Source organism: Strigops habroptila, chromosome 7 (genome assembly GCF_004027225.2).
Source record: "Strigops habroptila isolate Jane chromosome 7, bStrHab1.2.pri, whole genome shotgun sequence".
Lineage (NCBI taxonomy): Eukaryota > Metazoa > Chordata > Aves > Psittaciformes > Psittacidae > Strigops > Strigops habroptila.
This window is the reverse complement of record NC_044283.2, coordinates 21,490,048-21,517,553: the sequence shown is the minus strand read 5'-3', so window position 1 is coordinate 21,517,553 and position 27,506 is coordinate 21,490,048. Positions and strand designations below refer to the sequence as shown.

The 27,506-nt window shown below is 36.2% G+C and overlaps 1 protein-coding gene across 4 annotated transcripts in view; it reads right to left on the bottom strand.

Moving 5' to 3' along the window:
- Positions 1–466: 466 nt before the first annotated feature.
- The window catches only part of PCDH7 (protocadherin 7), a 294,622-nt gene continuing 267,582 nt past the window's right edge, over positions 467–27,506 (bottom strand). For 2 of the 4 annotated variants that reach the window (XM_030492020.1, XM_030492021.1), the window contains exon 3: positions 467–5,440. In XM_030492020.1, coding sequence (XP_030347880.1) covers positions 5,061–5,440 — 380 coding nt within the window. In that variant the 3' untranslated portion in view covers positions 467–5,060. The remainder of the gene's footprint in view (positions 5,441–27,506) is intronic. The other 2 variants (XM_030492026.2, XM_030492023.1) reach the window with 2 other exon arrangements.

Sequence of the window (27,506 nt, the reverse complement as noted above, 5' to 3'; positions counted from 1 at the left end):
AGCTGGTGGGTTGAATTCTCTCCATAGGTATGCAGATTTAGACCTCTGATTACGGAAGGAAGAATCTTGACACATTCATTAGAGAAGACCAGGCAATGTTAACTGAAAGCACAATCAGAGAAAAAAATTTGCAGTGTAAAGTTTATTTAAGAAAAAAAAAGCTCTGGCCAGCCTGTACTCACAAAAATCTAAGCCTAATCTGTAACTAAAGTAAAAAGAGAGAAATAGCATTTTCTCTGGTGTTCAGTGAGTTGTTGTACACAATGATTTGCAAGATCTCTATAGCAATACTGCATATCGTAGGAAACAACAGGGAGGGGGGTTCAGTTTGTTTCCCTCTCCCCACAAATGTATTTTTCACATATTACAACTGATGCAAATCCCAACTTACTGGCTGTTTTGGAACCTGCTTTTTTAAAACAAAACAAAAAAAAAATAGTATGTGATCCAGACAGCTAAGGGATAAACTCTTTCTACGTCTTTGACATTCCTTCTTGAGGAGGATTTGTTCTTGATCTATGGTTATGCTGAGATGAATAATTTGATTCACAGCAAGAAAGAGATGGAGGTTTTAATTTCAAATTTTGCTCTGAAATGCTGGATTACTTGCATTATTCTTTTCTCCGTAGGTGCTTTACTGTCATTTTAGGATTTGTTAATATTTCTAAACATTTAAAAAAATAACAACCTTGCTGATAATTAGAAAATTGCCATTCCATAATGAAAATACCTGAGCTTTTACTTAAGACTTATTTTTCCCCTTCATATGAACGTTTTAAACCCACCTTAATAAGAAGCCCTTTTGAACAGTAGTTGGAAACAACTATCGTTACAAGTACTTTATTTCTACTGCAAAAATAGCTGTATGCTGTCCTGAGTGACAGCAACCTCTACTGAATTTCACTCTGTAGACAAATAAAAACCTCAGCTGAAGATGTGGCCAGTTACAAAAGCAGTTTCATCTTTGCGATGCAAAATATAGGTTAAATATGCAGACTAGCATGTAATTTAATGCAGCAAAAGTGGAATAGCCTGTTAGAGAAAGTACACTGGAAAATGGGCAACCAGTTGAACATGTTATATTTTAATTTGCAGAGACAAAAATGACAAGCAATTTATTTACATAAAACTGTACAAAAGCAAATTAAATTATGTAAATATTTCATAAATAGAAGTGGACTAGTGTTTAATACATTTTGCCATGTTTAGCATAGTTGCGTGCATAGTGACTCATAATAAACAATGATAAATTGTTCTCTGCTTCACTATCAACATCCAAGTTGCAGAACAATAGTCAATGATTAATATTACAAACAGATCGTACCACACTGAATGCAAGTGCTTTAAAATTTAGGAAAAAGTTGTCTGAAAGCATACCCCAGGTAGATGGTGAATGTTGTCTTCTTCCTTGTGTTTATGATCTTCAGTCAATAATACAACTTATCTGATGGACTTTCATTTGTATTGCTATTTCATCTCCTTCATTCCTTAAAGCAACACTTATCACCAAGGAAACAAAAGGAAAAATATTTCATTGTTCAAGTTCCTTACAGTGTTTGGTGATGGCTGGCTTGATGGCAAGGTCTTTATCCATGTTCTTTATTTTCCTGCTTGACAACTTCCTAGGGTAGCCTTTCAGCCAATCATTACAATCCCATTTATGTTCTTTCCCCACATAAAAATAAGGTTTAACTTCTCCTGAAACTCAGGCAGCAGGCCAGTCAGAAACCATATTGAATAAACATAGTGGATCTGAGATTCAGAATGAGCATTAGATTTTAGACCAAACTTATGGAATTTTCAAATACATATAAAGTTATATATTAACGCAGCAATCTATAAAGGTGCCCTAATGTAAAATACATGCAAAGCTCATTTGAGTTTCCCATAGAAGGAAATAAAAGGATGGTTTCTTTACTGTACAACTGAAATGTGATTATGGCTAAAAGCAATTAAAAAAAAAAAAAATGTCCATTTTCGTGGCAACATGAACTGGTGACACCTTGCTAAATAACTATAATACAGACTGATCATAGCTTTCCAGGCAGCAGAATTAAAAACAAATAAAAACATCCCCAAACCCTACACAAATAGTAATTAAAAAAAAAAAAAAAAATCCTCAAGACGTACTGAAACCACAGCCTTGTGTTAATAATGCTTAAGACTGGTCCATCAACTGAGTTTGGCAAAAGGCTCATTTTTAAATATATTATTTATAATTTCTGAGAAAATAAACACAAGTAAATATACAGGTTCAAAAAAGTTGGTAATAGCCCCTTATCCCTCAGTGTCCAAACCCAACTACCACTTTACCATAATAATAGGTATAAAAGGCACAGTTGCATATTTTGCATTCACCCTAATTATTTTTTATAGTTTTATTTGTTTATTTTTATACAAAAGCACTCTATTTCTGGAGTGGCACCAGATTTAACCTATTTCAAATAAAGAGGAAAAATACAAACGCAAAATATATTTGTGTGTCATGCCAGGTCAGAAGAGTAATCATCATATTAATAGTGGCTAGTTCCACTAGAATTACTGTGAATACTTACAGTAGATAGAATTTAAACAAAAAATCTTTCACACCCATTTTAGATCTAAGGAGGTGCACACGCATAAAGTATTTAATGACTCTTATGTGGTGCAAAAATTGGTGAGTGACTGCTGATCCATTTAATCTGAAAGACTTCTGTGACCTGTATTATTAGCCTTTGTAGAAAAAGTGTTTAAGAATATGTGGAACCAAGCTACCTGATTTTTTTTTGTTTGTGTGTATTGTTAAATAAAATCTTACTAAAGGAAATTCTGTTGGACATTTGTGTTATGCAATTGTGTAATCTGTTGAAACGTGCAAGAAAAATGTGTTTACATTACATAAGCATTTTTAGAAGCATTTTTAAACAGGTACTTATTATACAAAGCAATAACTGCTGTATGCAATCTCATAACAACGTACTAGTTTGCATCTCTCCATATTACTTAAATTATTAAACATAAAAATGTTCAATCATTAATCTTTGATTTTAATATTTTCTTTCTAAAATGTGTCCATTCATCATAACTGCTATACACAAACTAATGTTACTTGAAGAAAGTAAACTTGAGAGGGGAGAATGAAATGGCCAATAATGGCACATGTGAGTTCAAAAGATAAATGTGATGAGTTGTATCGATTTACCAACCACTACTTTAGACTTTTTAAGGTTATTTCTATGCAATTCTTCAAAGCAAGAAACTACCCAAACTACATTGTGACTACAGTATACTAGAGAGCCATCTAGCCATGCCTTAACACCAGGTTAAACAGCCAGGGATCTGAATGCTTTTCCCCTCGTTGAGCTGTCCTTGCTGTGTTCGATTGTCGCTTTTTTCTGAATGTCTGAGCTCAGTCTATCATTATTACTACAGCATCAGCTGCAAAGCAACTGGTTGAAGTTGTGCATGTTTTGTTGCTTTTATTGCACAAAATCCTGCTTCATTTCCTCTTCCTTTCAAGAAGCACTCACCAGGAGAATTGTTACAGCCCAGAGCTCTTGCACATCACGGTAGCTTGGACTCCTCTTGACTCATCTTGACCTGCTAGGCAAGTATGATACTACTGTTTATCAGACCATTTTCTATGTAGCCTAAATGTTCTGAGTCTTGAAGCCATTTAGTATTGCACTTCTCTTGTCTTTAATGCACTTGTGTTTCAAGAAAACCTTCATTTTATCTTTGATATAATTGAAGTTATTGTTAATCTGCAACACTGATGACAAAAGACTTAGGATTCATTGCGTGCACTCTGAAAATTAGTTTTTGTATTTGACTTGTAATATTCTCTTGTCACTGTATCATCCCATTGTCCACACCTTCCATCCCACCAAGCATTCTCATTAACACAGCCTTTTATTATTACTGCTAGTTTTTAATCATGATCTTAAAAATTCCCTGGAACTAGCATATGCAGCATATCATATGCAGCATCTGCTGCAACATACCATGACGTTACAAAAAAACCCCACATCAGTTCCTTTGGGCATTCAACTGAACTGCACTGGGAAAAAAAAATTGTCATCTAGGCTTGTGAACTGTGCTGCTGTGCACTGTGCTGCTGTGCAAAATGTAACTGAAGGTGTGTTATGAGTACATGTGTGTATTTGTAAATATATTAGTTTTCTAAGCCAAGCCCCAATACTTAGCAGTTCCCCTGATCCATTGTGTGATCTTTGGCCTTTTTGTTATTATGATCTTCCCAGCTAGATGTTAATCTTGCCCCAAATAAGGATTTCAACAGTTTATCATTAATATCCTACAGTATATGTGTTACTAATTCTGTTTATGTTGAAGTAATCATTACAGAGAACGAGAGAAGGAGAGAAAGAGACACAAGCAAGAACACATTTGTTCTATGGACAAAACAGAACCAGAGTTCATGAATCATAGGAAAAAATGCCATGTTTTTGACTGCAGTCTCAGGCTGAATGTATTTCTGTTGCTTCCAGCCTCAGATGAGAGGTGAGAATATTAAAGCTGTGGTCTTCACAAAGTGCCTATTAATGAGTATTCTTTTATATTTGTCTCTATATCTGTACGGTTTCTGAAGGATTGTCCCTGGTGGGGATCAGCAATATTCAGATGATATGTTTTGAATATATTTTCCCTGACCTGTTATCCTCAACAAGCCAGATGACAATCAAACAAAACGAGTGGCTTAACTCATGCTTCTGCAGAGGGGAAACAACAGTGTGTTGTGTTTTTTTTAATCAAGCTTGTTACTGTGGGAGGAATATGCAACCATAGATTTAGGAAAATAAAAATCAGAGGGGGGAATTAGACATGCAAATAACAACATTTTCTACATTGTACAGTATAGTCAGGCAGACAGTATAATTAAATGCCTGCTATGGAGGCAGAAGCGGCAGGCAGATCTTTTGTCTCTTTGGTGGCCCCCTCTTTTTTGTTTCTTTGTTTTTTGTTTTTGTTTGTTTCTTTGTTTTTTGTTAAAATTGTTTCCATTTTAAGACTTTTGCACCTTTTCTTTCTTATAACATGAAAGAACTTTTCTGCTCTTTAGCCTACAGGTAAACTTCTCTTCTAGTTAGAGTATTGACAGGAGATGGCTTGTATTCCCCTGTCTGTGTAAGGGGGATATCCTCTGGATTGCCTTCTTCATTTTTGCTGAAACTAGCCGCACTGAAGGTCTCATAAGATGAGGTCAACTTTTTGTTAAGGAGATTTCTGTTACGATCACCCATAAGGGAAGCTTCTCCATTGGCCAGCTTTTCCTGACTGCCCCGTTCATCGACAGGCATGAAGGTGGAGAGTTTTGGCTGGCTCTTCTGCTTTCTTTCAGGAGAAGTGCGAACTGGCATCCAGCAGGAGTCTGAGTGGCCATATTCATCACACTCTCGGGTACACTTCCCTGTCAGGGCTACATCTGGTAGAGGCCTTGAATCTGAAAGTGAAACAGAGTTGTCTTTACAAATGAATAATATTACAATAGCTTCCAGTGACACTGAGAATTTTTAAATTCACAAAAGGTATTTTTAAAGGTCTTGGTAAGAATGTTGCAATAAGTTCTTCAGTAATAGGCTTTTTTACATTGCATGTGCACATGGGCAGCACGCATATCTGTACAGATATCCTCAACCTCAAGAATTGAAAAATAAGACTATTAAGGCACTTTTGTGCTTTTAAGACAATCTCAAAAGCATTTGGCATTTGGTACTGAATGAATTTTTATGTCTGAAAGAGTCAACTAAGCACTTAATTCCATACAGCTGATTTTCTTGAAATTATTAAAAATACCTTTCTTTCAATTTTTTCTAAAGAATGCGTTACATTTATATGGAAAGAACCTGAGGCTCTGCACCCTCAAAATAGTTATGACCATGCTTAATGCCCTGCAAGTGAGCAGCTCTATGATTAACAATGGAACTCAATTTGCACATTGCATAAATCTCTGTTTGTGTTTCTGAGGACTGGGCATTCATTGTTAGTACAAAAACTGTTGTATGAATTGCACAACCAATGATTAGTCAAAGCATACTCAACACCTTGGTTATAAACTTAATCTAACATGTATGGATAAAGCTGTTCTATGTGTGTGGAGGGACAGGGAGCATCTGAGTGCTGCCTGAATAGAAGTACTAACACTTCATGTGTGATTTGTTGTGTAAAGGTGGCCTGTTCCAGATCACTGTGTCTAAGCTTTCTAGCTACTGTACTTGTAAGCGCTTTCACTGAAAACTAGCTAAGTTCAGGGGACTGCAGGGTTGACTCCTACCTGAAAAAACACAGGTAGTTTGTAATTTTTGTATTTTGATACTTGCATTACAACTGAATTAAAAAGCTACCTCAACTGTTTTAAATACCAAGTGAGATCGAAACCTTACTTTGATTCAGTTATACTGTACTTTATGATCTACAAGAAATAGCTGGAGCTGCCTACAAAGCAGCAACATGATATTCAAATAGTTAAAGTTGACAAAGAACAAAAATTGACAAGTAAATTAGTTTTTCCTGTTTATTTGATATGACTTTCATATGATATGACTTATTTGATGACACTTTTAAGGTTTCTTTTATAAAAAAAAATATAGTATCTTAAAAATGAGCAAGGAGCTTCAACATGGAAATACAGTAAGGTATTTCATAGGGGCTGTGGCAACTCTCTACCTTCTCACTACAACACCCACATTTATGTGAACAGTAATTCTACCAGTAATAACCTATGCCTTATAAAATATCTTTTAAAGGCCTATTCAGCCTTCATTTTGTTACTTCTATTTTGCCTATTTTTTCTTTGATTTTTGGCTCCTGGATGGTTTTCTTTATTAGTGACAATTCCAACTAAGAAATTTTTATAAATTCATATAAAAGATGACTGCTGAGATTTAAAAAAAAAAAAAAAATCTCTGTAGCTGAGATGTGTAAGGCTGGGAGGAACAAACTGAGTGATTTCCCCCCTCCCGTCCCCCAGTTGTACATTTTAAGGCTTTTGCACTTAGACTTAGCCGTGATTCCCTCATCGTTTCAATGAAGAATGTAAAGCCTATGGAGATTTATCAGCCTATCAATTTTCAGATGACTGGGTTCAAGAAACATGGGCAGAAGATGAGGACTGTAACAAGAAAATTCTCCATTTGTCAGGTAAATCTAGTATTATTCTGGCAATCCCTAAAGGTAATAAGCTTAATTAACTGCTGAGCTGTGCTTGATGTGCATTGATCTTTTTTAATAGAAAAACCCTTTTAATATTTTTACAGCAGGGCAAATCCCGTTCCCATGTAAATCTCAAGAAACTCTTCAAACAGCGCCTTATTTCCAAAAAATGACCATTAAACATAATGTTTGTTACTAGTATTTTGATTATTATACTAGTAAATGCTTATCAAAGCAATAGGTCTGACCTTTTATTTAACACCCAGGAGTATGTGTTTATTGGAAAGGGAGGTTTATTGTTCATTTGTTTTTCCAGATTATAACAGTTGATATCTCATTATATCTGGTGGTTTCTTTTTAGTGCAGGCAAATATTGAGCCAGCATTACTTGGGTTGATAAAAATCCTTCCCTTGCTAGTGGTCACACACTCAAAAATTTAACATTTTGTATTTTAGTGCATCCCCTATTCACTTCTAGACAAGCATAAGAATTTGTTACTGTAAAGCATGAATACTTGCTGTACAATTCAGCCTTATAGTGTTCTTTTATGAAGTGACAACCTCAAAGTCATCATGTGGCTGGCTTGCCCTGTTGGGTTATGTGATAAATTTCATCTTCACAACCACGAAAGAGCTCAGAGAGACACTGGTAGGTAAATACTAGCTTAAATAATACCCTGATGAGCTATTCCCAGGCCCATCACAGAGGCCATCAGCCCATCAGAGGTCCATCTGCCCAGGTCCAGAGTAGCACAGGGGTGTATAGTGGCAGATAGGAACCCAAATCAAGGACTAGGGAGACCCTAGCAGAGCATTCGGCTCCACTGTCCAGGTATGAAACCTATCACTGTGAGTCATGGGCAGCTGCTCTCCAGATCACTTTTGTGTCTTAACAGGGAGATTAGCACCTAAGGTATGTAGGACACATTGTGAGATATGGAGGAAAAGGAGTTTGGGATAGTACAGGATTTATTACGAGATATTTAGGGGAGGAACCAAAGTGGGAACAAGTGAGGGTTCTAAGTCATATGGGGAGAAACAAGAGTGGGAAAACAGAGATATAAGGGGATAAAAGGGCCAGTCACATATAAATTGTTTGCTGATTAATAAGTTCGTCTGGTGTGTCCTGTGCCTGATCAACATTGTCTGTCCTATCTTCCTATTAAATTCCTTTCTAATTTTTTCGTGGGTATGGGCTCTCTATTATGTGTGCATATGCATGTATACATACATGTGTGTCTGCTTTCATTAGTGGGCTTCCATCCTGTCCAGCCAGAGAAGGGAGCAGAATGAGGCCACTGGTACTGTCTGTGTTAGTGTAAGTGCCGTGAGTGTGTGTCATCTGTGTGGCCAACTGTGTATATATGTGATGTATGTGTGTGTTCTGTGTGTGCCTACTGGGAAAACGTCTTCAATACTGGTTGGACCTGGGGACATGAAGCAGCAGCAGTAGCCTTGTCTCCCTTGGGCTGTCAGATCTGGTGTGATATATTTTCCTCTAAAACACTCTTCAATTAATATTTGGCACATACAATTAATGTAGCTTTCTACTCCATTGCTTTCTTGCATCTCTTCCAAGAACTTCAATCAGTACAGCATTTAAGCACACATGTACTCTAACATGTTTTGAAACCTGTTGCATTTTAACTGCTCTTCTGTTTAAAAAAACAGACATAACATCAGCATTCAGTTCAGGAAAAGCAGTGCAGGGAAGGAGAGAATGTTTTGTGTGTGTGTATTATTTCAGAATATGAGTAAAATATTCAGTGCTGTCAGGACTAAATTACCAGTACCTAAACTAGTCAGTTAAGGAAAACTTGGATACTTTCTATACACTGCAGTAGATAACAGAGATTCAACTGTTATTTTGAATAAACTGCCACACCACTTTAGCTACAAAGTAATTAACTGTATTTTTCCTAATTCCCTGAATAGATTGATCCTCTTTTGCAAAGCAGTGTCTTTATGCTCCGCTTTTTACATTTTCTAGCCCATGAAGTTGTGAACAATCTCTTAATTTGAAAAAAAATAAAAATTACTCTTGTCCTCTAGCATAATTTACATCTAAGTACATCTGTCTGTAAGTGATGTGCTTTTTTAAGTATTTCTCAGTTTAAAAGTTAAACACTTTAGTAGCAACCACACTGCTAGCTGTCAAGTCTAATGGAATATGACACAGCAATGAATTTGTCAGCACAATTGGCAAATCGTCAAAGTAAAGTATAACAGATTTCTACCAGTTCTACATATCTGGAATATGTAGACTTAAATAAATGCTTAAAATACCAGTTATTAACATACAAATTTTATCATAACTCTGATTAGTCAGAAATTAAACCTGGAAGGATGGTATTTCTTATCATGCACAAATTTGTAGATTTGGGGTTAGGTTTTAACTGCTTATACATAGACTACTCAAATTTAAGCTTCTATTTGCATAAAATTATCTTCAGAATTACAATAGAAAATGTTATCTAAGTTACTTTAAAACATACCTTCTTCTTCTGGTGTCTCTACATCAGAACTAGCTATTGCTTGACTATTTACAAAGGCATTGAAAGCCCACTTTCTAAAATGCAGATATTTAGACAAGTTTTTAGTTACACATGCGAATGGAGACTTCAAAAGTGAACATTTATTAAGCAGATTTCACTTGCAACTGCTCAGACTTCATATTAAAGAAACCTGGAGAGCACTAATTTATGGGGTCTTGCAATCTGTTTTTTCCTTGCATCTGATATAAGCTTCCACCACCAATTTCCAAAGCTAGCTGATAACTATAATTAATTTCTGAGAGGGTGATAGCTTATGTTTTCCATAAAACTTTGTGCAAGAGCATTCAAATGAATGGGGTTATTTATAAATATGCTCATGTTTCTGCTGATTGTTGCTGACTTGCTTTAGGGCCAGAAGGATTGCCTGTTATCAAAAATAGAAGGCAACTACCACGGCAGTGTGGAGAGAGGAAACATGATGTTCTATATCCACTTTAAAGTCAAAAAAATTAGCAACCGAAATATTCCACCCAAGCAATTTTCCATTATTTTGTCTCCTCCCATTTCTTACCAAAGAAGGTCAATATATTTCATCAAGTACAGAAAAATACTGTGTGAGCACAGTAGTCAAAAAGTACATTACAAGTTACATGCTTTTTTTGTACACACACATTGCAGAAATATAATCAAGGATGCACATTCACTTCGGCCCTGCTCCGCACGTTTTTTAACAACCATTCTTGTACAATATGTTTTATACACACCCAGCATAGTCGTGACATGGTCTTAGCACATACACTCTTTCAGAGAAAGATGCAAAGAGCTTTTCTTCTTCTTATCTTTTGTAAACCACACACAAAGCCTATGGTAAAAATAGGCTTTAGATATACTTAAGTAGTAAAAGCTCTGTTCCACTTTTCCCTGGAGACGGAAAACCCTCTGAAGCAATACTGATATACTAACTGGCTTCAATAAGGTGAACATTCCCAGAAAGAGCTCTGTGCCCAGAAAACCTTCCTATCTGTAGACCTTTTCTTGGAGGAGTATATGACCACAGTAGCTATACAGTACTATAGCATGCAAAAGTACATCTGTAAACCATGAAGCTTGGTCACAGAATCTGAGGAGTCATTGGCAGATGAGTTCTAAATAGTATCTATGACAAATCAATGACTGCATGCAGATTTTGCTGCTCTTCCCCATTGATGGGCCCATGGCATCCCTGCATGGTTCCAGTTATTGAGGATCTATAAAGAATGGCTCTGCAGTAGCTCCAGACTACTGTGAGAAAAGAAAAAGTATCATACAGTAATGATAGAGACCATGCTTTGAATGAGCTGCTTTTCATATCACCTTTTCCTGCACTCTGTACACAAATATACTGTTTTCAGCGGACTATACAAAATTCAAGTGAAACATCAGTAACACTATGTAATTAAACAGGAGTCTGTTTACATAGCTTTTATGTTAAATGCTTGTCTGTTTTATGAGCTGTGTGATTGGAGACACAATAGAGTTCTTAAAGCATAACAAGTATTGACTGTATGATCAGAGAATAATGCAGAAAACAGCTGAAAGGGTATGTATTGTAGAAAATCACTGTGTAAGTGGGGAAAAAACACACCTAAGCTATAGTGATACACAGCTACTGCCTTTGAAATTCCTGCCTCCTAATTGCAGTAATTCAGGAACTGCACCTCAGTTAGTACTGTGGCATATTCTGACATGCCAAGACACTATTAAAATGCTTAAACATGTTTGAAGGCATCAGCAATTTCTTTCTCTGCACCTTAGGCTAAATACAGTTAAACAGCAATTGAACATATCTCAAGAAGCATTTAGTGCCCCAAGGCTTGGACTGCTGTCATTCTGAATGTGGCATTATTGTGTTCTGCAGAGACAGAACATGCCATCTCTAAACCAATCCTACTGAATAAAGTCAAACACAGATCCACTGTTTGAGATATGCCAAATGCAAGGAAGTAATGAATATATTAATTGCTTTTGGACTAGACTAATTTCATGTATATCATGCCTAATTCTGAAATTCTTTTCAGTGCTTAAGAAAATAACTTCAGAGTACAGAAAGGCTTACATGTGAGACAGGGTATGTCGGAAGGCTATAAAATAATGAATTCTGAAGGAACATAGAATGAAAGGGAGAATTTTCAATAATTTACTTGAAAAACGGTAAAATAAAAGTATCCCTTAAAGAGTTCCTTAAAACAACAAGACTCACTGCTGTAGCATGTCAAAAGTCCAAGTACTTATCAGATTTCAAGAGAGACTAGAGTGGAATTTTCAAAGCAAACATGAGATACTATATAGTCCTCTACCACTAAACCCAATAAAAATAAAATAAACAAATGAAAAAAATACCATAAGAAAAACAGAAGCAGGTACCTGATTCTTTAACATTTGAAAAAAGCTCATGCTAGATAAATGAAAGTGAGTTAGCCAGAATAGAAGGCCGCTGAGGGAGAAAACGGCAAATTTGATGTATCTAAAATGCTATAGTAAAGCAAGAGTGGAAACAATCTAATTTGCATACCCATAGTGGAAATGACCCAAAATAATGACTTGATTGCAACAACGTCAAATCAGGTTAGAAATCAGAATAACACTTCAAGGATAAATGTAGTGATGGAAGGTTATAGAGTCTTCACCACTGGGAGGTTTTTATGAATGTCTAGAAAAACTTCTCCCAAAGGTAACATTAACATGGCTAATCCTAACTATCCTATCTTGGGAAAGCAAGGGTGCACTAAATGACCCCTAAAGGTTCCCTTCAGCTCTGCAATTGTGTTAATATAATTACCAACATTTATGTACTTTGGCATCAATCCAATCCTTAACTGTTTCTGGGTTAGGATTCTTGATATTCTGTAATAAATCAACCTTGGAAGTTGGGTTTAGGTTCAGCTAAAAGTCCCTTTTGGAATAACATCCTCCTTTAAATTTGATGTTAAAAGAATTGCAAACAAAAACCCAAGATGGTCAGATCATTTAAGACAGGTGTTAATCAAAGGAATACAGACACAAAAAGCCAGTAATGCTAAAAAAAAACCCCAAAACACTCTGAAGGTGTAACATAATAACCTAACATCTATAAAATCATCTTGCCTGAGTCCCAACACATTCATTCCATTTTACATTTTCATTAAAAAGTTGAATACTGCTTCTATCTGAAGTGTTGCAAAACAAATATTTTGCCTCTGAAATCCATTAAATCTGAAACTGGTGTAAAAGAGACTCTGAAGAAAAAAAAAAAAAAATTGTAGAATGGTTTGGGTTGGAAGAGATGTTAAAGATCATCTAGTTCCACCCCCCCCGCCACGGGCAGGGACACCTCCCACTAGACCAGGTTGCTCCAAGCTCCTCCAACCTGGCCTCAAACACCTCCAGGGATTGGGCATCCAGAACTTCTAGGAGGAACATGTTCCAGTGACTCACCACCCTCAAAGTGAAGAACTTCTTCCTAATATCTAATCTAAACCTACCCTCTTTCAGTTTAAAACAATTACTCTTTGTCCTATCACTGTTTGCCCTTGCAAAAAGTCCCCCTCCAGATTTCTCGTAGGTGCTACTTAGGCATTGGAAGGCTGCTCTAAGGTCTCACAGAGCCTTGTCCAAACTGAACAAGCCCAACTCTCTCAGCGTTTCTTCATAGGAGAGGTGCTCCAGCCCTCTGATCATCTTCGTGGCCCTCCTCTGGACTCACTCCAGCAGGTTCATGTCCTTCTTCTGTTGGTGGCCCCAGAGCTGAACAAAGCACTACAGGTGGGATCTCACCAGAGCAGAGGGGCAGGATCGCCTCCCTCAGTCTACTGGCCATGCTCCTTTTGATGCATCCCAGCATATGGTTGGCCTTCTGCAAGCGCACACTGCTGGGTCACATTGAGCTTTTCATAAGCCAACATCTCCAAGTCCTCCTCAGGGCTGCTCTCCATCCATTCTCTGCGCAGCCTGTTATGTTTGGGTTTGCCCTGACCCAGGTGCAAGACCTTGCACATTTCAACAGCGTTTACTTTATATGTGAAATTTTTTTTCTGTTTAGCCTTGCATAATACCTGCCTCTGTTTTACGGAGGAATTGAGTCAAATTATGTAAAGAATGTGTACGATTTTGATGTATTTCTTTAATTAAACAGACTATACCAGACTACATAGCTATCCAACATGACAGACATGCAACCAAAGAAATACTACCCAAGCAATAAAATTCCTGGCTTAGATTCCAGAGTTATTTCTATGACAATTGCCTCCAGCAGGTTAAGATCCAATATTCTTTAACTATTCCTCTAATTATAGAATAATTCCATAAAAAAGTTTCCTATCTAAATTAATAATCGTACCAACTTGGTAATATTCTACTTGTGATCTTCAAGGAATCATCAGTATTTCACACTTGACTTAAATACCTTTTTTTTTTTTTTATGCTAAAAAAGTAGTTGCACTCTTCCAGGCCTGAATTATATTAATCAGTTGCTTGTCAGTGGAAAATCATAATACAGGTTGCATACAATATTATGTGTAAGTGAAATCAAATTCAATAGACTTAATTCTGGACAAATACTAATTTAAAACCCTGATTACATTATAATATAAAAGAAAGCACATTAGAAACAGATAGTTTTCTCTTGCTTAAGTTTTATTTATCCTGTAGTTCAGACTTCATTTCTTTTTCATTTACATGACCTATTGCATATATATGTATATATAATGAGGACTAAGAAGTATCAGTTTATGTGATACCAGTGGTGAGTAGTGTACTAAATACACCATGCTGAATTTAAATTCGTTAGATTTTAATATTCTAGCTATAAACGTAATTGCTACAAGACTCCTTGTAATCCTGTTAAGTACTTTGGTAGCCTGATTTACTTTTATTACTGAAATGGCAACATATCCTTCAGAAAAGTAGGACTTACTATGGCTTCCTGAAGTAGCATAGACATTAAGATGTAGGAAACATTTAAGATGTGTAATTGTTCTGCCAATCTGATGCTAAAGTATTAATCTGTCACTGTGTCAAATTACATACTTTTTTTTTTTTTCTTTTAGTAAAACATGTCAGTGCTTAAACTCTGAGCTGAAACAATTGGACGAGCAATTAGAAAGTCAGCTCTCCTAAAGATGACTTAAGAAAAGTCTGAATCAGGGCTCAAAAATCAACATAATTTCCTTGATACTCATGCCAAAGTGATGGGACGGCAGGAGCTCTGAGGGAAGAGAGTAGCTAGCAGTCATTAGTTCATCTCAGCTGTATACTGTGCCTTCCCTTTAATTAATTTTTTGATGATAAGGGTTTGATAATGTATTTTCTTCATGAGGAATGGACACCAGGTAGGAAAACTAGTGCTTTTACCACAGAAGAGAAAAAGAAGGTTACATGATTTCCCTTTGTCTCCTTCCAATTATTCATGCCCATCTCCTTCAAAAGGCAACTTCTTTTTGGAGTATCTCCAAGTAATGTTTTCTAGGGGATATTAATGAATGCATTGCTTCCATTTAGAAACTAAAAGCACAATCCTAAAAGATGTTCAACGCCATTAGATCTCATGGATAGCTCACAAATATCTCAGAGGATATCCAGAACCGATAGAGTTGAAAGTTGAATATATGAGAAAAAATCAATGATTTGACAGAGCTGCAAGCTGTTTTGTAAGTAAGTATGATGTTTCATTGGAGTGATATAAAAATGCACTAAATATGGCTGCTTAGGTTCAAGGGGTGACTGATTATAAACACACACACGCACAGACACACGCAGACACACAGAGCTGCTTAATTGTTTGTCATAAGTAATGGGGGGAAAAATAACAACAGAACTGAACCACTTGTGACTACGGACAACAGATAAAACAAAAATAAAGTTCTGGTTGAATGCTTCTGTGTTTAAGAATTGGCTTTAAGGGAGAATACTGATTCTTTCATATCTCTCAGTGAGTTACATTTTTCTTACACAATTCTTTTGCCACATGAGATAGTAACTTGAACTGATTATCTTGATAGAACCACTGCATTCCTGAAAATGTATTGCTGTATACTGTTCTACTTCATGCAGCAACACATTTCTGGATTCTGGATTTTATTTCATTCCTGCATATACAGAATAAAATATTATATAATAACATATTAAGTAGCAGTAGTGCTTTCATAAGAATGGAATTACTCGTGTTCCCATGAGGTTTTCACTGTGACTCATGTAATGTTTTTTTTGTTACAAGTCATAGACCCTCAAAGGTTAAACTTGAATAGTAACTGTAAAATGTGCTGAAGCTCTGTTAATTTGTATTATGTTATTTTCAAATGGGGAGAAGAAGAAAGTTCTCCATATTCTGCATGCAAATGATCATCTAAATAATGTAGAGCTCAGCATGAAGCCGAAACAAATAACTTCTGACTACTTGTCTTTTTTGTAGCTGTCAAGAGGAAGTTGTGTTGTAGGAAGAAATATAGCAGTCGTGAAGGATCCATTTTTAGCCTTTTATGTCACATAAAGGGAACCTTATCCCACACAATAGAAAAAAATGCTCACTTATCTGTTCATGTTGTACACGTTTCTCTCACAAATACACATATAAATTTGTAATTTTATTTACTTTATCATGCTAGCAAGATCTGGGATACAGAACAAAATTTAATTCAATTCTGTGAATTGAAGAGTACAAAGAATGCATTTTCATTCCTTTAGCAGAAGATTTACATGGCGCAAGACATAATTGAGTGTTAAAAGTAGAAAGAAATAACATTTTAAGATTACTGTATTAAGCACATTTTCCCCATTTCTAAAAGTATACTCCAGAAGAAAGTGGTTATCTGTTACAAAATATAGTGCTCATTTTCATTAATCATGAAGCAAAACGGAAGTATAAAATCATACAACTCAGGAGTAAACGGTAATAGTTCCATGTGTCACAGGGAAATGAAATTTTTTACTGATTAACTAATTACATAGTCTTGTGCCTAATTCCACATCAGTGTCATGAGACATATTGTCTTTAGATCAGTTATTTGGGAACCATCAACTTTTCATAGGAATTAAATCTAATTAATCCACCTAAGTAAGTTTTTACTTTTGTTATGAGTACTGATGATTTCTCATTGAGATGATGCTGGGGAGGGGAAGTGTTGAGGGTGAGGGTAGTTTGTTGTTACTATTGTTTTTATACTAAGTGTGTGGAAAAGCCTTTACACCTCAAAAAATTGAGAGACAAATACAGAAATATAACGAATCTCTCAGTGTGATTTATGACCTGCTCAGAGGGATTTTTTCATTAGTTTTTTATTGATTTTTCAGCTGTGTCTGCAGATAACAGCTAGTGAATTAATTACAAATAAAAGCTCAGAATGGTTACATACTTATGACAGATTCACCTGGGTTACAGTCCATTAGTAATTAAGTATTAAGCACAGCACTAATTCCCCTTGTGCATGTACAGTAGATAGACTGTAATCATACACATGAATCATAGGTATGCTATACTAAGAGATTACAGTATCACTGTTTATCTCACTATAGAATGGAAAAGTATAATGATTTTTTTTTTAACACTAATGGAAAGTATAGAAATTTGAATGAAACAAGGCAGAGAAGAGAAAAATCAAGTTTTACTTGCAAAGTCTAAGCCTGTCAGAAACAGCAGTCTCAATCCTTCGTGAGGGAGGGGGAATCTAATGGAGCTTGTAGTGTGCGTGTATCATAGATTTTTGATCCCTGACCTTGACCCTGAGTATCCTACAGTGTTTCATTCACTCACTAACTATGGGAGGAAAAGAAGTAGAATTCTTACCTTACAAACTGAACTGTGTCTTGGTGAAAGTTAAAGGCAAGATTGGACTTGAACAGGTTGTCCAAGCATATTAGTCAGGAGCTCCAAGACAAAAATACTGGGTTTTTGATTGCTTCACCATCTACTAGGTAACATTTTCTTGAAATTTCCAAAGTCACTTAATTTAATGGCCAATTGAGCATATTCGTCTACAGAATTCTTGAGATATTCCTCCAAAATATGTTAAATATTTCCTAGCCCCAAAGTAAAAATGGAATAATATTTGTCAGAAGTGATTCCACTGGAAGAAGTCTTTAACAAATCCATTCTTTTGGTTTAAAAATGTTTAATATGCATTTTTTCTGCTCTTGTGTTTTGCAGCAGGATATTAAAATTAGTCATTATGCTTTTGCTTAACTTTGGTTGGGAAAGTATATACCCACACCCAGAAAATTTTAAATCTCAGAAAATAGTCCATTGTTCTTCAGTTTGTGGCATTTCCAGATTTCTTAAGAAGTGCAGTACATACACTTTGGATTATGGCTTCATAGCTAACATCTACTTTTTAAAGAATGAAACAGATAAACTCCAGCTTGTTTCACTGTTGTGGTTTAAGCCCAGCTGGTACAGCCGCTCGCTCACTCCCTGCCTTTTCCCCCCTGCTCCCAGCAGGATGGGGAGAAGAATTGAAAGAATGTAAATCCCGCAGGTTGAGATAAGAACAGTCGAGTAGCTAAGGTATAATACAAAACCACTACTGCTACCTCCAATAATAATAATGATAAGGAAAATAACAAGAGGAGAGAATATAAAACTAAAAGGGGAAAGTTAAAAAAAAACAACAAAAGAATAAGCAGCAGTGATGCCCACTACAGTTGCTCACCACCCGCTGACGGATACCCAGCCCAAGCTGAGCAGTGATCTGGGCTTCCCAGTTTATATACTGGGCATGACGTGCTGTGGCATGGAATACCCCTTTGGCTAGTTTGAGTCAGGTGTGCTTTCTGCTTCCTCCTGGCTTCTTGTGCCCCTCTTTACTGGGAGAGCTTGAGAGACTGAAAAGTCCTTGACTTGGGTAAGCATTACGTAGCAACAACTAAAACATTGGTGTGTTATCTGAATTGCTCTCAGACGAAAGCTGAAACACAGCACTGCACCAGCTACTAGGAAGGAGAAAAATATTAGAGCTGAACCCAGGATATTCACTCATTTGAATATGAGAAATTTCTTACATTATTAGTTTATCCTTTCTCTCAGACTCCAGTAAGATTTGAAACTGGACAATGTTAAGCTTGCTCCACTTGCAATGCATGACTATGTTCCTGACAATTGTTAGGAAAAATTTCTAATTATATCTGCTAGGATAGCAGAAAACCCAGTCAAGCAGAATATATTAACACAGAGGTTAAAATATGTTGGTTTTTTTTTTTTTTAAGACTACATATACTAATGAAAATGAAGATATTAGTGTATTAAATGTATTGACTACAGTATAGGAAAATAAAACAATCCTCTTTGATTATTCTCAGTGTAAATCCACAGAGTAATTTCTGCTAATCTATCCAGTATCAGTTGCAGTGGTTGTAATCACTTAGCAGCTGCTGGACTGTTCTAAAAATCTGAACAAGAAGTGGAGAAACAGTGGTTAAGGGGTTGGGCAGAGCATAAGGAAGTAGAAGATGAAAACAAGCTTGCTAGACTGAATCAGACAGAAAAATACAAAACCTGCAGATTTTATCTGACTTGAAACACAATTATGAGTAAAGGGAAAGAAGTAATTTGGTATTTTGGCAATTATTATTTCAAATAAGTTTTTAATAAACTGTTAATTTCCTCTTATTAAATGGTCATTGCCTATTACTGCCTCCATGATATATCATGGATAGATAATATGATGCATACTTTGTTCACGCATTCTTCTTCCAGGCCATTCAGAATATGGTTTCCTGAATGAAAAATTTTCAGTAGAAGATTGTTCTCTGCACGTTGTTTTAGTCTCTGGCTCCTTTCTGAGATCATAATAGTGATGCCAGTTAGGATTGTGGTTCTTGTGAATGTAAAGCATTGTACCCTGGATTATAACTAATTTATTCATATAATAGATTGTCTATTAGATAATACAATTGGTTCCAACTTGGATCAACTTTGAAGCTGCAACTTGAGGAAGAAAACCTGTGTGCCCAAATATGAATCACCTGAGCCACAATAATTGACAGAGGATAAAATTATTCCAGGGCAATTATTCAAAGAGAATGGCATGCTTCTACCAGAGCTGAATGAAGTCCTGTCAGAAACTGGGCACCACATTTGGATATTTCATGGTCCTTGTACAGGAGTGAGCAGCAGGGAGACCTGATGAGCATATTTCATGTCCCTTTGTAAACAAAGCACCTCTGATAGTGATCCATTAAATTAGGCCTAAACTAAACCTAGTGGATAAAGTCAGAGTCCACAGTGGTGGACATCAGGGATTAGTTTATGTAACTTATGGTTCAAGTTAATATAAGTGGACTGGTAAAGCATGACCATATATAGATATATTCTATTTTAAATCAGAGATGAATGGCTAGATAAAGTTGAAAATTATCTGCTTACTTTTGAGTGATAGAGATAGAAAATAAATGGAAGAATTAATGTGTTCTCAAAACATTTTGACAAAATATACTTATCAGCATTAAAATTAATGTTGATTTTATTCTGCTCTTTGTGTGAAGGTCTTTTGAGAATCTAATTTTTTGGTAGACTATTTATGTATACTCCCAAACCTCTTTGCCACCAGGTATGTGAAAACTCGATAAATATGTAGCAGTGCAATAAACATCTAAACAAACTACAATGCATGCTTTACCCTACCATAGACATGAACTGCAATTGCATATATCTTAAGTGTTGTAAAACTTATTTTGTGATGCTGCAGAAGTACTTTATGGGGGTTTCTCTGTTTCTATTTACTGATGCTTTTAGTCACTGAAAGTAGAGGAGGTACAGAAAGAGGTCAGAATTGACAGCAAAACTGAATCAGGGCTTCTCATGCCAATGAAATCATGAAAAACGGCGCTGTTCTACAGCAACAATAATGAATATAAATAGACAAATGCTCTGAACAGCTGCTGGGAGAAAGAGAATAAGGCATCCATTTCAAGAAAAAATCTTTTCCTGCCATCACAGATAGCTTTGTGAACTGGATAAATTAGGATGCCCTTTAAACCATTTTCATGCTTGAAGATATGTACATGAGAGGCAGGTTTCCCTTATTTTCCTTTAAGGGATCAGACTTAATAGGTCGAATTCTACTTGTATTTTCTGCACTTTTACTTCTTATGTCAATCATTCCCATATAAAATCTGTTATGAATGGTTTCTCACCCACCCCCAGATCTGTTGTCTTGAGCACACATATCCCTATCTCTCTACAGATAACAATCACAGAATGTGAATACCATCCAAATAATTGTCAGCAGATAATAGAGATTTGCTCAACTCTTCTATCTGTTTCAAAACTAAATCCGTAAGTAAATGTGTAACTCTGAACTGAAGTAATTTACTAGAATATCTGTGTATATCTGATTTTCTTCCATCTAAAATGCTGGACACTGTATCCAAAGAAAGATTAAAGAAGCAAGTTTCTTTTCTTTGCTTTTATGACTGATAACATGTACTAAACCCACCAGTTTAAAAGTCATTGGAGAGATGCCGTATCAGTTAAATTCCAAGAGATTATAAGATTTTTGCCTCTCACTAAGTGATTCTGTGGACTTAATGTATATTACACCACCATCTGTTCAAAACTCACTAGATAAATATCTTGCCTCTAGTTGAAACTATTTGAAAATAATTGTATCATCTTCTAGAATAACAAAATAGCAGTCTGTTACAACATTTATGAATCTCATCATGCTGTAAGAGAACAAGTCTTGTTAATTTATAACATTTTTATTCATAGGGAGGGTTTAATCTGAATTAAGATTGACAAATACCTTAGATTTCAAATTTCAAGAGATAGAACTGATGGAAAAGGAAGACAGAAGATCAGGAATAAAATTTCTTTGCTAATGTCACAAATAGCAAGTATCATTTAACTTCTCTGTTGTTAGATTCTCTCATTTATTATACTTCAGTCTATGAAAATTCGTTTAGCTGCAGGCATCTCCTATTCTGCAAAACAAAGCTTATACAGTTTTCTACAATAATCTGCATTTTGAAAACTCCCTTAGGAATTCTAAAATTATTTTTAAGACCTCAGCTACACAAACTTGCCAGAGAAGTGAGCAATGGCTCCAATTATAAATGTTTGGGAGAATTTCTCACTGGTTCAGTTTTTACCTAATCTGTCTTTCAGGGAAAGGTAATATATACCTAAAGCATAGCTTTCACAAGATGCGCTACATCATTAGCACATGACATTCAGAAGGCCAGTCAATCCAACTTCATTTAAATTTTTACAAAGCACAAATATTTTGCATATTCAGAGACTGACCTCATACAACTTTGACATCCTTTGGATCTCATATTTCTATCATCAATGAGAAGTACAAATTCAAATAATCAGTTAAAGCTAGTGGCACGTCACAAATCTGAAATAAATGTAAAGCATGATCCACATTGGTTCCAGGGATAGCAACTGACAATTTCAGTTGAACAGAAAGGAAAGAGTAAATTTCCTGAGATTTGTGTGTTTCAATTGTTAACTATTATAAAGCAGACAAAGATTAATGTAACTTTAAACTCTTTGAGAAGACAGTGAAAACAATAGCATACCCAAATCATAGATAATCTGTGTGCCTAAAAAGATAACAGATGGTACTAAAGTTGGTACAGAAAGATGGTACTAAAAGTTGTACTATATTTGATTGCATCTCTATTAATGTTATAAGGACAGAGATGATAAAACACCATGATAGGAAGTACAATTTAAAGATTTTTGTTTCTAGTTTGTCATATAAATATAACATATTTTTCAGCTCAGAAGTGTAAAGCTGCTCAGCAAAGCTGCTCAGTTGCAATGTGTTTCTTTTTCTGATTTATGAGCTTTAGGTTAAGTGGAACTCTTTAGAGGAAAAGGAAGATTACTCCTTTCTTAAGTGCATATAAATGTGCTTAGCTGAGAGAAGTTTCTGTAGCTCAGAAGAGAACCTGTGCCCCTGCCTCGAGAACTCTTAAATTTATAGGCAGTGGAAAGAGACTTTTAGGAGACTGTAGAGTTTATTCCGTATAGGAACTCACTGAAGGTTGTTTGAATAAATAGCCTGAAAGAAATGGATATTAAAGAGGAGTGGTAAGACTTTTGTATTCTGTTTCGCTCAGAAGTTCTCTCTTTTCACTATTAAAAAAAAAAAAAAAGTCTTCAGCTTAATACTAGTGGTCTAATATAATAAGGCTTTGGAGAATAGGATGCTTTTGGCATCTCTTTGTGTGTTACACTGCAAGACTGAACCAAGTAGTCCATCAAACAAAAATATAAATGAAGGAACATTAGGAAATTAACAAGTACTGATTTAAAAAATTATAGTAAAAAAATGAAGCTGAAGCTACCTATGGAGGTATACTAGCTTTTACCTAGGGGTTACTCCCCTAAAAGTTCACTAACCCAGAAACTTAGTCTGATGAAACAAAATTAATTCTGGACTTGTGCACGAAACTTTTGTTTTGAAATTGCAGTGATTTATTTGTTCATGTTAATATAAGCTTCAAAAGGACGACTGTAATAGAAACTTGACCTAATCCTTAATCATGAAGTAATATTGCAAATAAGTCAGTTTAAATGGCTTGATGTCCAGTTGGAAACCCGTAACGAGTGGTGTCCCTCAGGGATCGGTGTTGGGACCGGTCCTGTTCAACATCTTTGTCGGCGACATGGACAGTGGGATTGAGTGCGCCCTCAGCAAGTTTGCCGACGACACCAAGCTGTGTGGTTCGGTTGATACACTGGAGGGAGGGGATGCCATCCAGAGGGACCTTGACACGCTTGTGAGGTGGGCCAATGCCAACCTTATGAAGTTTAACCAAGCCAAGTTAAGGTCCTACACCTGGGTCGGGGCAATCCCAGGCACTGCTACAGGTTGGGCAGAGAAGAGATTCAGAGCAGCCCTGTGGAGAAGGACTTGGGGGTGTTGGTTAACGAGAAGCTTAACATGAGCCGGCAGTGTGCGCTTGCAGCCCAGAAAGCCAACCGTATCCTGGGCTGCATCAAAAGAAGCATGACCAGCAGGTCAAAGGAGGTGATCCTGCCCCTCTACTCTGCTCTCGTGAGACCTCACTTGGAGTACTGTGTACAGTTCTGGTGTCCTCAACATAAAAAGGACATGGAGCTGTTGGAGCGAGTCCAGAGGAGGGCCACGAGGATGAGAAGAGGGCTGGAGCACCTCCCGTATGAAGACAGGCTGAGAGAGTTGGGGCTGTTCAGCCTGGAGAAGAGAAGGCTGCGTGGAGACCTCATAGCAGCCTTCCAGTATCTGAAGGGGGTCTACAAGGATGCTGGGGAGGGACTCTTCCTTAGGGACTGTAGTGGTAGGACAAGGGGTAATGGGTTCAAACTTAAACAGGGGAAGTTTAGATTAGATATAACTAAGAAGTTCTTTACAGTGAGGGTGGTGAAGCACTGGAATGGGTTGCCCAGGGAGGTTGTGGATGCTCCATCCCTGGCGGTGTTCAAGGCCAGGTTGGACAGAGCCTTGAACCACGTGGTTTAGGGCAAGGTGCCCCTGCCCATGGGAGGGGGGTTGGAACTAGATGATCTTAAGGTCCTTTCCAACCCTTACAATTCTATGATTCTATGATTCTATATAAGTTATAGGAAAAAATAATTTGTAAGAAAGCAAATGCATTCTATGATATATCATTCCTGTTTTACAAATATTATGTTTCACCATATTAAACATACAAATTGCAAGTTATATATGCCTATTTGCTGCTGAAACACAACTGACAGACTATAGAAGGACGTAAGAGATTATAGAGGGAAAAAGAACAAAACTAAAGTTTACAGGAGGGAAAACTTAAGTAATTAAGACTAGTTTTTTTAGTTTTCACCAGTTTCCTCTGTCTGCTGTGAAACGAATACAAGCAACATTTACAGCTACGTACTATGCGCATTGTTCTACTTTGAACTTTCTTCTGTCATAGTAGGATACTGTCAGGTGTTTTTTGATTTTGGGGATTTTGTTTGTTAGCTTTTTTTAAAGACAGCAAAAAAAGGTTAAAAAGAACATAAAAGAAGCATTCATGCATATAATGTTTGCCTACCAATTTAAAAAAAAAAAAAAAAAAAAATCGTTAAAGTTTAGAGGAAGTCAACTTTTACCCAAACAGGAGATAACCAATTATAATGAAATTTATGTAGTGTTTTGAATAGCCATCCCAGACAGTAAACCTGACTTACTCCAAATAGTTCAATTACCTCCTTCATGCTTAATATGCTGTTCTTCAAGTGAAATGCAAAAAAAGCTAACTCCAGGTAGTTTTGCAAATCTGGCTTAGAAAGAAAAGTACTATCAATAACTATAGGTCATCTTATCTCAAGCAAATCTAACAGGTATCCAACATATCTAAGGACTTACACTGCAGTTTTATTCTACTCTGTTTTAGTTATGAGGTTCTTCTCTGCAGAAAGCAATTCTAAGAGAATTGAAACAATTTATTTTGAAGGCTATTAACATAAGAAGAATTCAGCCTCATACATTCTGAAATTCAGAATATCTTAACACCTCACAGCTTGTAACAGACACATACACAACCCTTTTCTAGGTGAAGAGATTAATCTGAAAGCACGGACTTTCACAGTAACTTCCCAAATGAATTGCTTACTATTAATAACCACACAATCTGAAGTTAAAAAGAAAACTAACCTTTGATTGACCAAATGCAGTTTGACTGTGAAATGGTATAATTTTCTAAGACCTAACTAAAAGACATATTTTGAATTTCCTATATGGTAAATACTGAGAAATAAATAATGTTTCAAGTAGAAGTAAAAAGAACTATGCATTTTTTGCCATATGCAGAAAAGAACTTGGGTGGAAATGCTAAGATACAGAGAAAAGTTTTTCAAACAGAAGCAGACATTTTCAGACTTGCTTGTTTGTGAAAAGTTATAGTGACTCACTATTACAAATATTTAACTTGTTCTGAAAGTACATGTCTTCTGAACTCTGCTATGCACACCGATTTCAAAAAGAGTGTTTTATTTTTGTAAAACTCTATCAGTATATTTCAGGAAGAAAAAAAGTTTATCCAGTTTGCATTATTACATTTCTTTATTATACTGTCTTCCATGACCTTCAGTACTGGTCCTCTGCAAGATTTTGATTTTATCCTCCTAAATTCGAAATGAAATGGTGTCATGAAAATATTCTGGTTTACAAGTAGTCAATAAGAGTTACTAGGGTGAAAGTTGCACGAACAAAACATGTGGTGGTTTACCTTAATATAGGTACAGAATTTGTATCCCAGAATAGATAATTTAGTAGCAATTTTTAACTTTATTTTTTATTTAATGCAACCAGTAGCTTGAGACATCATGTCTGTGTTCACGCTTGAGTGTTTCATACACAACTTCACTCCCTTCCAATGTCATGAAAGTGTTCTCTTACTGATTATGGGAGAGATCAGGAACATGCTCTACCCCTCTGGATGAATGGTAAACACTCAGCTAGAAGAGGAGAAAGAGAGCTGTGGTCAGATTTTAGAAAGCAAACCTCTGTCCCTAGTTGAATAGCTAACAGTCTGCAGAGTCAAGGTCACTCTACTTCTCTGTCTGTCAGTAACTCCAGATTGTGGCTGCACAGCACACTGCTACAGGATGATGATGGCTCTCATCAGGAAAAGTTGGAAGCTCTGGACCCAATTCCCCTTAGGCTAAATATAGTACCTCAACTTCCAATAGCCAGGCTTGAATCAAAATGTCTGTTGTTTTTACTCTAAGTTATGTACTAAATTCATTTATTTCAGGAGCATTCAGAACTAAACTGCTCTTTTTGCCTTATTTCTGGATGTCACCAGAGCATGGATTTCCAGATTAAATGGTTTTGTAACTGTGGCTCAACTTAGGTTCACAGGTAACTTTGTGGTTTGAAATACAGTCATAGTTAGAGTAGCTTTCTGAAATTGTTTCTTAGGCATGTATGTCTAAACCCACCTCTAGAGCCAGAATAAATGTTCTTGATCTCTCCCATTTGCCTGAATGAACCAGTCATAAGAGCTTTGTCTGGCACCAAAACTGTCAGAGCAATGCTAAGGTTTTTAGTTTGAAAATGGTAAGGTCTAGAGCTACTTCATGACACAAATCATAATGTTGTTAATTAGAGCAAAGACTAAATTTTGAGCTGCAATAATTACCAACATTTTCTCTAGGGCTCAGTATCAAGTATTTATTTCAATTTATTAACTGGTACGACACCTTCAGTAACATTTAAAAAGGGAGATGGTTAAAATTCAGCTGAGCTTATTAATAAAGTTTTTGTCCCTCAAAAGATTAGAATTTAACTTATTACCACTTTGTTCTCAACAGACTAATAGCATGAAATCCATAGCTCTCCTTGCAAAATATTCAATATCCTGCAATAAAGTCTTTTAAAGTAAATATAAGATGACAACTGATTAGAGGTCTGCCAGTTTGAGCAGGAAGACTTGATACTTTGTTTCTAGCTGAATTTCAAGTCTGTTAGTTTCTGTAATTGCACTTGCATATTTTTCTAAAATGTGATTGCTATGAGCAAATAAGGGCTGTCATTCACTTATTAACATGATCTAAAAGTAACACAATGAATGCAAGCCATTTGACTGGCCAACGCTTTCTTTTCTGAACCAATACTATGCTGCTTGCTACATATTTTGAAGGCCTCTGAGGGATTTGCATCAGTCATGATGGCTTATGAAAAGCAATTGCTCCTCTGTTCCATTCATACTCTACCTTCTTCAGCTCAGCAGTCTTCCTATTTTTCTTACGCTTTTGTTTTCCCTGAGCTAAACTGTGCCGCCAGTTTCTATGACAGACAACAGAACTTAATTGTATATATCTTTCTAGTATTGTTCTCTACTACTAAGTTCAAACAAACAAACAAACAAACAAACAAAAACCTGGAAAAGTAGTTT